This window comes from Bombyx mandarina, chromosome 28, assembly GCF_030267445.1.
Source record: "Bombyx mandarina strain Sakado chromosome 28, ASM3026744v2".
Classification (NCBI taxonomy): domain Eukaryota; kingdom Metazoa; phylum Arthropoda; class Insecta; order Lepidoptera; family Bombycidae; genus Bombyx; species Bombyx mandarina.
The window spans coordinates 3,758,325-3,770,968 of record NC_143233.1 but is presented as its reverse complement, the minus strand read 5'-3'; the positions used below and the strand labels follow the sequence as shown (position 1 = coordinate 3,770,968).

Sequence of the window (12,644 nt, the reverse complement as noted above, 5' to 3'; positions counted from 1 at the left end):
CTTCTTATAGAAGTCAGTAAGGGATAGGTACGGGAACCAACGAATCCTTCGAAGGCATTTTGCTTACCAGTATTAAATTTTTTCCCTTTCAAGACACTGCACAAACTTTGGAAAGTTGGTAAAAATCTGTTTGCGCAGTCTAGTGAGTATGCTGGTTAACGAAAAGCTTTGAACCTTAACAGCTCTTGTAGCTTAGAGACCGTCTGTTGTGCAGTATGAATTCGAGATTTGTCGTGTAGGAGCAGTGAGAACGAGCGATTATCCATAGCTGGCTGCACTGGTGGTAGAACCTCTTGTGAGTCCGGATGGGTAGGTACCACCACCCTGCCTATTTCTGCCGTGAAGAAGTAATGCGTTTCGGTTTGAAGGGTGGGGCAGCCGTTGTAAACTATACTTGAGACCTTAGAACTTATATCTCAAGGTGGGTGGCGCATTTACGTTGTAGATGTCTATGGGCTCCAGTAACCACTTAACACAAGGTGGGCTGTGAGCTCGTCCACCCATCTAAGCAATAAAAACGAGCTTCTCCAGCATTGTGTCAAGTTCTTCACAGGATACATCCGGAGTAATGCTTGTGTGATTTAGCTGGAAGTTGAAATTAATTCTTGGTGGAAGAAAATAAGACTGCCTTGCTAAAGTTATTTCTATATTAGGGATAGAATGATTACGGAATTGCTGTAAGAAGGAAATTCAAAGTTCAGTTTTGACGATAGTAAATTTCATTTGTTACGGAAGTATTTCCTTTTCAAATTCAAATTCAAAATCATTTATTTCAACTTATAACACACTTGTTGAATGTCAAAATATAAATAACAATGTTAACTCTACCACCGGTTCCAAAAAAAGCCACAGTCCTGAGAAGAACCGGCGAAACAAACTCAGCGGGCTTTTTTACGGGGTTCTAATGCCGGCGTGGCCAAAGTACTCGCTACAAGCGCATCGGACGTCTCATCCACAACGACTATAATTTCAATTCGTAATCTAATTTGCAATGGTTGAACTAAAATCGCAAAATACCTAATAAACGTTGTGAACTATCTCTTTATTCCACATTTAGCGGTCGTTAAGCTCATAAAGTTGTTAGCTAAAATTTCTAGTTGAGAGAACATTACATTTTAACGGGATATTATTATGTGTCCATTAGTATAATGTAGTTAGCCAAAATTCGTTATGAAATGGAGCAACAAATAGTTTAACAGGAAATAAGGCTAATACGAACGTAGACAAGTAGTTAATTAGTTTGAAAATATTTAACATAATTTTACCTATTTCTGATGGTATCCAAAATTGTATTAAGATTGAACATTAGATTATTTTACTGGGGTGAGGTAGTTTTATTTAAAGTTTTAAAATAAATGTATTTAATAAAAAGCAAAAGGACGCTTATTCCCTAGAATATTGTCAACATTTATATTTCTATAGCCTATATTTCACTAGCCTATTTCAATCATTTCATCATTATACATGTCAATAATATTTTGGAAATTACAACGAAATATTGCTCGGTAGACCGACAGTCTGAATGTTGTTGTTCGGAACTTGTAAATACATACATATGTAAGCTTAGCTTGAAAATGTCGGAAGTGAGATTCAGGTATCTGTTAAATATCTTGTGTTGTGTGATGGCTATCGCCACAATCTATATGAAAATATTGTTACGCGCTGGGGCTCGGGATAAATAAAAAATCTGTATTATCCCTTAGATCACTTAAAACACTCAACAAACACTTCCGCTTCGCTTCAGGTGATCCGTTCGTTGTTTTGCTTCGAGTAGTTCCGATTACTAACTGACTGCGTGCCATCTTTGCAACGATTTTATAGCCGATCCCTAGAATTCTCGAGAATATTTCACACATTTCGAGTATTGTGTTTCCGCTATCTGACATTAGATGGCGTTGTACTTCTCGAGCGTTCTAGATCTACTAGATCCTTCGATATTCGTTCGAATACGGCGATAGATGGCGTTACTCTTACCGGCGTAACAATATCATTGGACCTTTTTATTTCATCCAACACGAGATCAGTCAATTACTCAATTTTACTTAAAAACGTCTGTTCTATTATATAATTATATTTCAGTAAACGTAATTTGTGCCTCAAATTTGAAGCTTTAGTAGCTTCATTGTAAATGCAACCTCAATGTGATTTATCAACGAAATAAAAGACCGTCATGCCCTCATTCACAGGCCACTAGTAAACAATCGATGAATTATCACTTTGAACAAACGTTTGCGGAGGGCTGGGCGTTTGGCGCGACGTGCATTCACACCGTACGAATCAAGGTGCGAACTAAAATAGCAAGGAACAAAACAAAATGTGGACCAAACGTCGGCTTGTTGGGAATATTTATAATTAATTGATTTGGTTTTTGCGTTTATATCAGCTTCTAGATTATATAGTGTTAAAAAATTGCTTATTCGACATCGAGTGTAGGTAAGTGTTCGTGCTGAAAGAGATTCAATTAAGTTTATACTAAACTAGCCGTACTCGCCCGCCACGCTTGGCATTTAAAATGAACATTATTATTTATTGTCATTATTATTAGGGAGTCCAACACTCATATAAATATTAGCCTATCCATTAAGTACATGTATTTTCTACATGGATACCAAGTTTCAAGTCAATCGGATGCACGGTTCAGTAGTTATAACGGAACATCCACCACCGCCCTACCTATTTGAGCCGTGAAGCAGTAATGCGTTTCGGTTTGAAGGGCGGAGCAGCCGTTGTAACTATATTGAGACCTTAGAACTCATCTCAAGGTGGGTGGCGCATTTACGTTGTAGATTATCGTCTAGTATTATAGGGATTGGAGAATTATACAATTAATATGTTAGTCCTTCATCCTTTCTTTGAGTTAAGCAATTCCGTTAATAGCAAATGGTTACACTTTTTTCTTTTTTGGGTAGACTAGCGTCAGGGACGTCTTAAACTAGGATGGGGGGGCCCTTGGGCACACAAGAATTTGAGGCCCTTTTGGAAAGTAAAAAAGCGAATTATAATAACATTTTTTTACTGAGTATGACCATTTATTATAGGTAATCAAATACAGTATGATATAATATGTCATTAATGATATTAGAATACTGCTGGTTTTTTGGTTACGATCTCGATAACGGTTTCTTTCGGGATGTCTGTTGAACAAAATCTTCTATTATAGGCATAGTATATGCCTTGTAAATACCTTCTGATTACTGATTTGTGAAAAAAGTGTTATGTGCCCGACAAAAATGTTTTGAGAATAAGCGTGTGAGAGAAATTGTCGGTCTTTCGGGGCCCCCTGAGAATGGGGGCCCTGGGCACGGGCCCCGTGTGCCCTTATGGTAAAGACGGTATCGACTAGCGTACGACCTGTTACTACATGAGCTGATCTGTGAGTAGTTAAAATAGCCTCTTAGGATACCGACGATTAGGATACTAGTGGTAGGACCTCTTGTGAGTCCGCGCGGGTAGGTACCACTACCCTGCCTATTTCGGCCGTGAAGCAATAATGCGTTTCGGTTTGAAGGGCGGGGCAGCCGTTGTAAATATACTGAGACCTTAGAACTCATCTCAAGGTGGGCGGCGAATTACGTTGTTATCGTCTAGTATTATAGTCTATCTACTCCAGTAACCAATTAACACTAGGTTAGGCTCGTCCACCCATCTAAGCAATAAAAAAAACGAAAAGTGTTGAATATGGCGGTCGAATGAGCGTGGTTACTGAATTTCATGGGCCACCAGACGGGCTCGGCTGGATCGCATGCAGCGTACTGATAGTCTGAGTAATAAAAGCACTGACTTCTTATGAACAATTGTATTTAGTCTGAATTAGAACATTTAATTTTATTCAAGTCTGATTGAAGTGTACTGAAGACGCGTCCGTTCGCGTGAGAGGCGCTTGGGCAGAGAGCGAACAGAGTAGTGAATGGTAAAACTGAACATTAACATAGATTATTACGGCTTCGTACTGATCTAATACAGATAAACAATTTCGTTTTTACAGAGTAATAATTACATGTGAATTTGCGTGAACAAAAAGGAATCTTCAATATACTAGAAAGAACGGTGTAGTCAACAGAATTGCATTAAAAAAAAAACTCGACTTGCATGTTATTATTGCATGGTGGTATTATGAATAATTCAGTAGCGACGCTGCGGAACGCCGTGATTTGTCGGACCCCGCCGTTCTGTTTCTTTGCTTAACGCTATTTTTGAATACCTCTATTGTATGGCCTGAATATTGGAAATGTGGCTTTTATTTTTCACTGCACAAGGCCAGAGGTTTGCCCATTTCGAGATGCGAGGAAGTCCGTCTATTGTATAGTAATGTGTTATGAATGTTCAAATGCTTCAAACCGGAATAAATGACAGTTGCGCCAGAGAGGTTAATTTTTTACTGATTGTAGAGTGTTTTAAAAGCCCTCATGGGTAAGTACTATCATTCTGCTAGTTTCTGCCGCAAAGCAGGCAAAAAAAAGGAATTGCGCAAAATAATAATTGTTCCGATTTGATTTTATATCATGACTAGCTGTACCCGTCCGCTTCGCTGGGCATTTAAAATTAACATTATTATTTCTCACCCCCACAAAGATTCTCATCATTAACGCCCCCGCATCTGGTGTAGGGAGTCCAACACTCATATAAATATTAGCCTATCCATGAAGTACATGTATTTTCTACATGGATACCAAGTTTCAAGTCAATCGGATGCATGGTTCAGTAGTTATAATGGAACATCCGTAAAAACCATTGTAGATTTATATATTAGTATAGACTGAATACTTACTATTTTTCATTCGTATGTATGTAGTTATGTATGTACTTTTTTAGCGTCAAGAATAGGAGATACCATCATATAAAATATGTACATTTTGTTGTCGATACATACTCGATGTCGATAGATACTCAGAGTAATGAAATGTCAGTGAAGAAGTTCATGACTTCTGTGCTGATAGCCTTGGGAGGTTATTTCAGCTTCACCCCACGTGTGTAGGTGAGCTCACGGGGCTCAAACTGGAGTGTTGCTAACACTGGCCCTAGCAAGAGTAGTGCTTCGCAGAATCTACCACCGGATCGGAAACGCGACCCACTGAGAAGATCCGGCGAGAAACTCAGTGGGCTGTGTCTATGAATGCGACGAAGGGCTCGACGAGCGAATTAATTTATTAGTAATGAATTCTTTTATTACGTGTAGCTAATGGCTTTGAATGGCGATTTGAAAGCACCTTTAAAACATTTTGAACATTTTTACTATGATATATTTTATGTTAAGTGAAATTATTGAGTTTGTATTACGCTCTAAATTGTCAATATTTATGGAATTTAAAATCCCAAGCAGCCGTAAACGCGCAGTCTTATTCAGGGTCTCTGTTGTCTTAGTATTCATTAAAATGAAACAATCATATTTTAATTTCGGTATAATTATTTTATTGTTCTATCTTTTTACATTAATAATGTTTTGAAAATAATATTACAAACAAATATAATAATTTACACCATATTTATAGGGTACATCAAACTTAACTTTTACAATGTAATAAAATTATCAACAATTAATAACATTATCGACAAGAAGCGTGAATTATAAATTCATTATTGTTTTTTTTATAAATAATTAAATTTTTCGATAATTTTGATAAATATCTGTTAATTTTAGAAACCTAACATAGATTTTGATAAATTAATTCAACGAAACACGTAAAACGAAATAGACGGGACACCAAAAACAACTCAACCCTCATTTAATAAACAATTAATAATTATATTTTGAAATAAATTCCATATTCTGAAGAATACATTTAAGTTAATCACAACGAATATATAGATAGGCCTTATAGTTTAAATCTTAGTAACGAAATAGAATTGAAAACTCGTAACATTTCTAAAAATTACAATTAAATTTAACATTAATCAATTAATGCACCATCAATTCTTCTTACACAACGAATTTCAGTGTTATTATTATGTTTTGCATAAATTCTGATCGCAAGACAACCAATTGTAGCAATTCGTGAAGGACTTAGGTAATAATTAGCTAAAATTGTAACAAACGTCTCGATTTAGCTGTGAACTTAACGGGCATATGAATTCTCGGTTCTATGTTAAGTGGTTGCCGGACCCATACACATATTATGATTATATCAGGATGACATAAGCCTGATGTGAAGTCTTAAAGAACTGAATACTAAAAACGGCGCGCGTGCAACGTGGAGCACGTGAATGAAGTGAAACTTCTTTTGTCGATATTGTGTAGTTTTCTTCATTTTCCATCCTTAAATCAGATTGCTCTTGTAATAGGGAATGCTGTGTATAAGAGATGCGACATCTTCAACATTTATATTATATATATTTTAAATTATAGATAGAAAAATAAATATAGAGTCAAAACCGTTTACTGCGACATCGTTTAATACAACATGCCGGTTATAATAACCAAGAACAAAGGTCCCGGCTGAATGCCATATGACCGCCTTATTAAAAATATTGCTTTCTACGACATTGGTAATAACGACATACCTCATAAAACGACCACATTTAACTAATATTTCGGAGAATTAGATCTGTTAGAACGACCGGCTAAGCTGTATTGTAAACAATTTGAATAGGTATCCACATTTGTCTTCAATGGTTTTTAAAATCAGGAAAGAAAACAATAGGATTTAGTTCATTGTAGGGTCTTTCTAATTCTTAGAAACAAAACACGTGCATGCGGTAGTCAAAGCCCACTTCTTCATATCTCTTCAGTTAGTTTGTTACTTATCTATACACAAGACGCACCAAAACTTTGGTGGAGTTATTCGTGAAACTTTCAAAATCTCGTAAAGAAAAAGAAAACAAATTAATATTGAAGAAAAATCGCGTATTATATAAATATATTTTTCCAATAATTCCCTATCGATTTGTTTGTACTTGCACGATACACATTAAACATCACCGGTTGTTACGACTATCGGTTTTTACGACTGAATATGAGCAGTCCATTCGATGTCGTTATAACAGATTTTGACTGTATATATATTTAAATACTTCATTAGAATATTGGAGCTACTCGTTGCTAACGCCCGCGCTGGCCTGTAACAGGTATACTACGCGCGTGCGTTCGAGTAGCACGCATTCACTCAACCACAATCAAAAGTTTAACGCAACGTTGTTGGAAGTCGCATTAGAAGTTTCACTTCAAAATTAAAACGACTTTTACGGTTTTATCTCATTATATTATTATCGACGCTTCAAATACTTTACAGTTGTCGTGGTCGCGAACCTGTTCAGTCGTAAAAGTGGTTTTATAAATAATTAGTAACATTAGTAAATAAGTAGTATTAAATGTAGTAGTATACGACTCGCAAAAACCGAAGAAAATATAATAATGATACTCGCCAGTCTTAATACTTGCCAGATACTTATTATTTTCGGAGACAACATAAATAATTTAACATGTATTATAGATTAATTAACACAGCTGTTAGTATAGACCGCTGAGATTGTCAAAAAATATTCGTAATAATATGTATATTTTTTTACCAAAGGAAGATTTACTCTTGACCCGGATGCCCTTCTAGTTTCCCCGGGACAGGAGGGCGAGTCCAGGCTCAGCGAGGAGGAATAGGATTAGCTAACAACTGAACCCCTCCGAAGGGGACCTAACTACTCAAGGGCAGCTGCTTTGCGAGTGAATCTACTACCGGATCAGAATCGCTCATCAATAGGTAATATAAGTTTTTTTTTATTGCTTAAATGGGTGAACGAGCTCACAGCCCACCTGGTGTTGAGTGGTTACTGGAGACCATAGACATCTACAACGTAAATGCGCCACCCACCTTGAGATAACTTCTAAGGTCCCAGTATAGTTACAACGGCTGCCTCACCCTTCAAACCGAAATGCATTTGTGCTTCACGGCAGAAATAGGCGGGGTAGTGGTACCTACCCGTGCGGACTCACAAGAGGTCCCACCACCAGAGATACCACCAGACTATAAAGAATATAATATATAGGGGAGTCACTTGTCTTAAATTCGAAAGACGGTAACCTTTATAGGATAATAAAGTCTAAAGAATATATTTAAATAAAACCTTGATTTTACTGACGCTGACCGCGTATTTCGACATTTAAATAACCATCAATAATTAGAATAGTCAAAACATTCTTAGGATTTTTAATTTGTATCATGAGCAATCAATCACGAACGAATTATTTACAAACTTTCATTATTTACAAACAAAATTACGACTATATAATAAATCAGTCTATCAATAACATCATTTAAATAATATTATTAATAATGTACAATTAAATCTAAAATTACATTAATATTTCGTTTATTTATTTATTTATTTTATTTACTATGGTGAACAAGAACTATAATATATTACGAATTATAATGTAAATACAATTATTTACAATAAATTACTTCAAACCCTGAGACAATCTTGTCTAAATGCTTTTTAAAATGTAACCGCGAATTTTATTTAAATTGCAAAGAGACAACAGCAGATGCTTGCCCAAATATATAGGTATATTATGATAATATATGTTATTAACATTAATAGCTTAGATTATTGTTAAAATCTCAAATATTCACGAGATATCCACTGAATCAATAGCCCTTGTATTAATCTCAATTTGGTTTTATTAATCTTAAAAGCCTTGAATAATTTACGATTTGTATAATGCCTTTTATATCGGAACTTATGGCCGTTTCACTCATGACATAAGGCTACAGAATAATAAGATTGAATGCGTTTTTCAAAAGTACTTATTCAATAACTGCGAATGCATTTCCTTTCAATGCTTGTGTAAAATATTTATATATGCGGTAATTGATTAAAGAGGTTCTTGGATTTTGCGTGATGGTAAAACCGAGACACGTTCGCCGTTTTTTTTTGGAAATGAAATACGTTATCAAAATTTCTTTGAAGATTTCAAAGCGAAATTCAATCTTGTTTTTTTTTTGTTGTATATTTTTTTATTGCCTGTACCGTTTTTTGACATACTAAAACAGAGTTAGGTATTGTAATGTGATGCTCTTAATTCAAAGTCTTTTTTATATTCTTCGTCAACATTTCCTCGTTTCCTAGTCACTTCACTGGTCATATACAGTTCATCACATAAGCTATACATATTTAAAGTACTCTCAGTTTAACAAACACCAGCTATCTTATAGAAGTCTCAGTGTAGCTTCTAACTAAAAACTGCAAGGCGATTTGAAATAACAAAACGATTATTTTCGGTAAGCACGTCTCCGAAGCGGCACCTGTGAAAAAGTAAGTTTATTTACTTCAATAGCCGTATGGCTACCGGTATACCGGGAATTTTAATTATCGAAATTATATTAATATTACTAATTGTAATCGAATTTTTCATGTTCTACACATGTTGATATGTTCTTAATGGTATTTTGTTAAGTTTGCCAGTTAGTAAAGATCCAATAATATGAAAAATTAAAGCAACACAAGCAACTAAAAATCGAAGTCGTAAAGGATAAGACGTCCAGTGCATTTATATCGAGCGATGCACCGGTGTTCGAATCCCGCCGGCGGGTACCAATTTTTCTAATGAAATACGTACTTAACAAATGCTCTCGATTGACTTACGCGGTGAAGGAATAACATCGTGAAATAAAAATCAAAACCGCAAAATTATGATTTGTGTAATTACTGGTGGTAGGACCTCTTGTGAGTCCGCACGGATAGATACCCCTCTGCCTATTTCAGCCGTGAAGCAGTAACGCGTTTCAGTTTGAAGAGTGGGGCAGCCGTTGTACTGTTTAAAGTAAGACCTTAGAGCTCATATTATATCAAGGTGGGTGGCGGCATTTACGTTGTAGATGTCTGTGGGCTCCGGTAACCATTTAACACCAGGTAGGCCGTGAGCTCGTCCACTTATCTATGCAATAAATAAATAAATGTTCCACCCGCCCCATCCTCAAAGCGTGCAGTGGCTTACATGCGATAATATTACATATTTAGATGTAACTGAATTTGGAAACACCGATGTCAAGGTTTCAAGGCTTCAAGACATGAAGATTGAGCCCTACTAATATCGGAATAATACCGTAACTCTTATCTACTAAATCAGAACGTAAAAATTTAAACACCACCTAAATCTAGAATTAAATGTAAAATACTTGAATGTTTTATTTGATTACCTGTAAAACTCCTTCCGAGCGCAGAAGCGGGATTGGCACTGCGCTCTCTAAGCACTATAGTGTGACTGGTAGATCTCCAAATATCAAACATTGACGCCTCGCATCTGCAATGGAATTGTTTGTTAAAGTCACAAGATCGGTACCAGTTTAAATCGAAATTTTAAGTTCTTTTTTTATACTTTGTGATACTCTAGTAAGAAAAGGCCCTCAAAAATTACAATATAATTTCCTTTGGAAGATAATCTAGTGTGTAGGGAAATTTCGTCTCTAATTTTGATTTATTTCATAGTTTAATGAAGATCAGTACAAAACAACACCCTCTATGTGATTGTAGACAAATTCTTAAAGTGGGATTTCTATATATGTATATTAATATTTTTTATGTCTACAAAATAATGAAATGCTTTTAGGATAGCCTATTTTTTTTTTAAATCGAGACTGAATTAACCGTTTTACATTTGGTGGCATACACGTTGAGGTGTATGGACAACGAAAAATGAATCTTGAGGCTATCGTGATCTATGTATATTTTCCAATGAACAGTAAAAAATTTAAGTACATTTAACCATTGATGTTAATATAAAGGCCTTGGTCTTCCTACTATCGATCAGAGAGGTAGGTTGATTTAGTTATACAAGATGGTTAAACATTTAACCTAAGAAAGGTTGATGTCAGGCAAGCAGGCGACCGGTCGTAAAACTCATGCCAAATCCTTAAACAGTATGATAAGAGGATTTGGTATATGATATGATATGATAGTATAATATATTACATGATAGTATAAACTACCAAAACTGCAAAAGATTTAATAATCACAAGCGTTGGTCTTTGAGAAAGGTAAGAACATGGTAATGTGCAATTATAGTTCTAGTTATTCCTGCAAGTATTGTTCGCGTATTTAAACCCGCTAAGTTTTAAAACGAAAGCATCAAAGATGATGATGAACTAATTAAACAAACAAAAACAATTGGAATCGAAAACCAGACAGCGAAAAAATATATAAATTCTATTATTAATTCGTCTTGCAAACATTCATCTATTTTGATATGTAGAGAGTTCGATATGCTGGGAGCTTTAGATAACTTTTAGCTAAAACGTAAATAGAGGTAGAACTGGTGGTAGAACCTCTTGTGAGTCCGCACGGGTAGGTACCACCACCCTGCCTATTTCTGCCGTGAAGCAGTAATGCGTTTCGGTTTGAAGGGTGGGGCAGCCGTTGTAACTATACTGAGACCTTAGAACTTACATCTCAAGGTGGGTGGCGCATTTACGTTGTAGATGTCTATGGGCTCCAGTAACCACTTAATACCAGGTGGGCTGTGAGCTCATGCACCCATCTAAGCAATAAATTTTTTTTTTTCTAATTACTCTCCGTGAAATCAGTATACATTTCTTCAAACAAAAATCAGTACCAATGTTTTTGTGTTCGTTACGGATTTCCGTGAAATCAATATTGAATCTAACTGAAGTGTGAACTGAATTAATTTACGTTCGTTCGCTGGGATCTGTATTAATTTGAATTTGATTAACTTTGTAATCTGCGGTGGTTAGGAGACAGATACTATATCACAACACTGAGCTTATGGTTCATCAAATTATACAATAATGATAGTTCGATATCTTCTTTGATCCTGTAATTATACTCCACTATTGATTTGCGTTAGTTCAGTCTGATGTGACATTTCATTGCACATATTATCATGTGAAAAAACATATCCATCAATAAAGCCAAAGAGCCAAGAACCAGTCAATTGGTATAAATTATTATTGTAACAAATTTTCTAATTTTTCAATTCAGTCATCAAATAAAGTGATGTACAGTCAGACTGGTAGTAAAAAGTATTTTTCAAAAGCTTTCAGTTTTTGCTACTTGTATAAGGCAGGGCACATTGGTCCTAATAAGATATATAATATTGAATACTCTATGATGGAGAAATATTGACAGGATTAATAGGCTTCGTTGGGGCTAAATACCACAAATACTTACTGGTGGTGGGACCTCTTGTGAGTCCGCACGGGTAGACACCACCACCCTACTTATTTCTGCCGTGAAGCAGTAACGCGTTTCGATTTGAAGGGTGGGTCAGCCGTTGTAAACTATACTTGAGACCTTAGAAATTATATCTCAAGTTGGGTGGCGCATTTACGTTGTAGGTGTCTAAAGGCTCCAGTGACCACTTAACACCAGGTGGGTTGTGAGATCGTCCACCCATCTAAGCAATAAATAGAAAAAAATCTTATAACCGCTGTGACAAGTTTAAGTAAAATATAACCTGTTCAAAATTCTAAAATGACATATTATTAAAATATAGCCGACTGAACCTGATAGGTGTATAGCTCTAATAAAGAATAAAAAAAAGTTTTTAAGATCTCAACTTGTATTAAGAAAAATTAATCGCGTCACTGACTAAGTTTTATTGGTTGCAGAAAAGCTTCATACAGTTAAAATTCTAATTAAAACCACTTTTACGATTTAATATCGCCTTTATTTTATTATTTACTTTATTATCGAATGCT

General features: G+C 35.6%; 1 protein-coding gene across 1 annotated transcript in view; it reads right to left on the bottom strand.

Annotated features, from left to right (window-relative positions):
* Positions 1 to 5,764: 5,764 nt before the first annotated feature.
* The window catches only part of LOC114243374 (uncharacterized), a 113,016-nt gene continuing 106,136 nt past the window's right edge, over positions 5,765 to 12,644 (bottom strand). Inside the window, exons 6-7 of the mRNA XM_089738980.1 lie at positions 10,128 to 10,231; positions 5,765 to 9,233 (exon numbers count right to left, since the gene is read on the bottom strand). Coding sequence (XP_089595106.1) covers positions 9,133 to 9,233; positions 10,128 to 10,231 — 205 coding nt within the window. The 3' untranslated portion in view covers positions 5,765 to 9,132. The remainder of the gene's footprint in view (positions 9,234 to 10,127; positions 10,232 to 12,644) is intronic.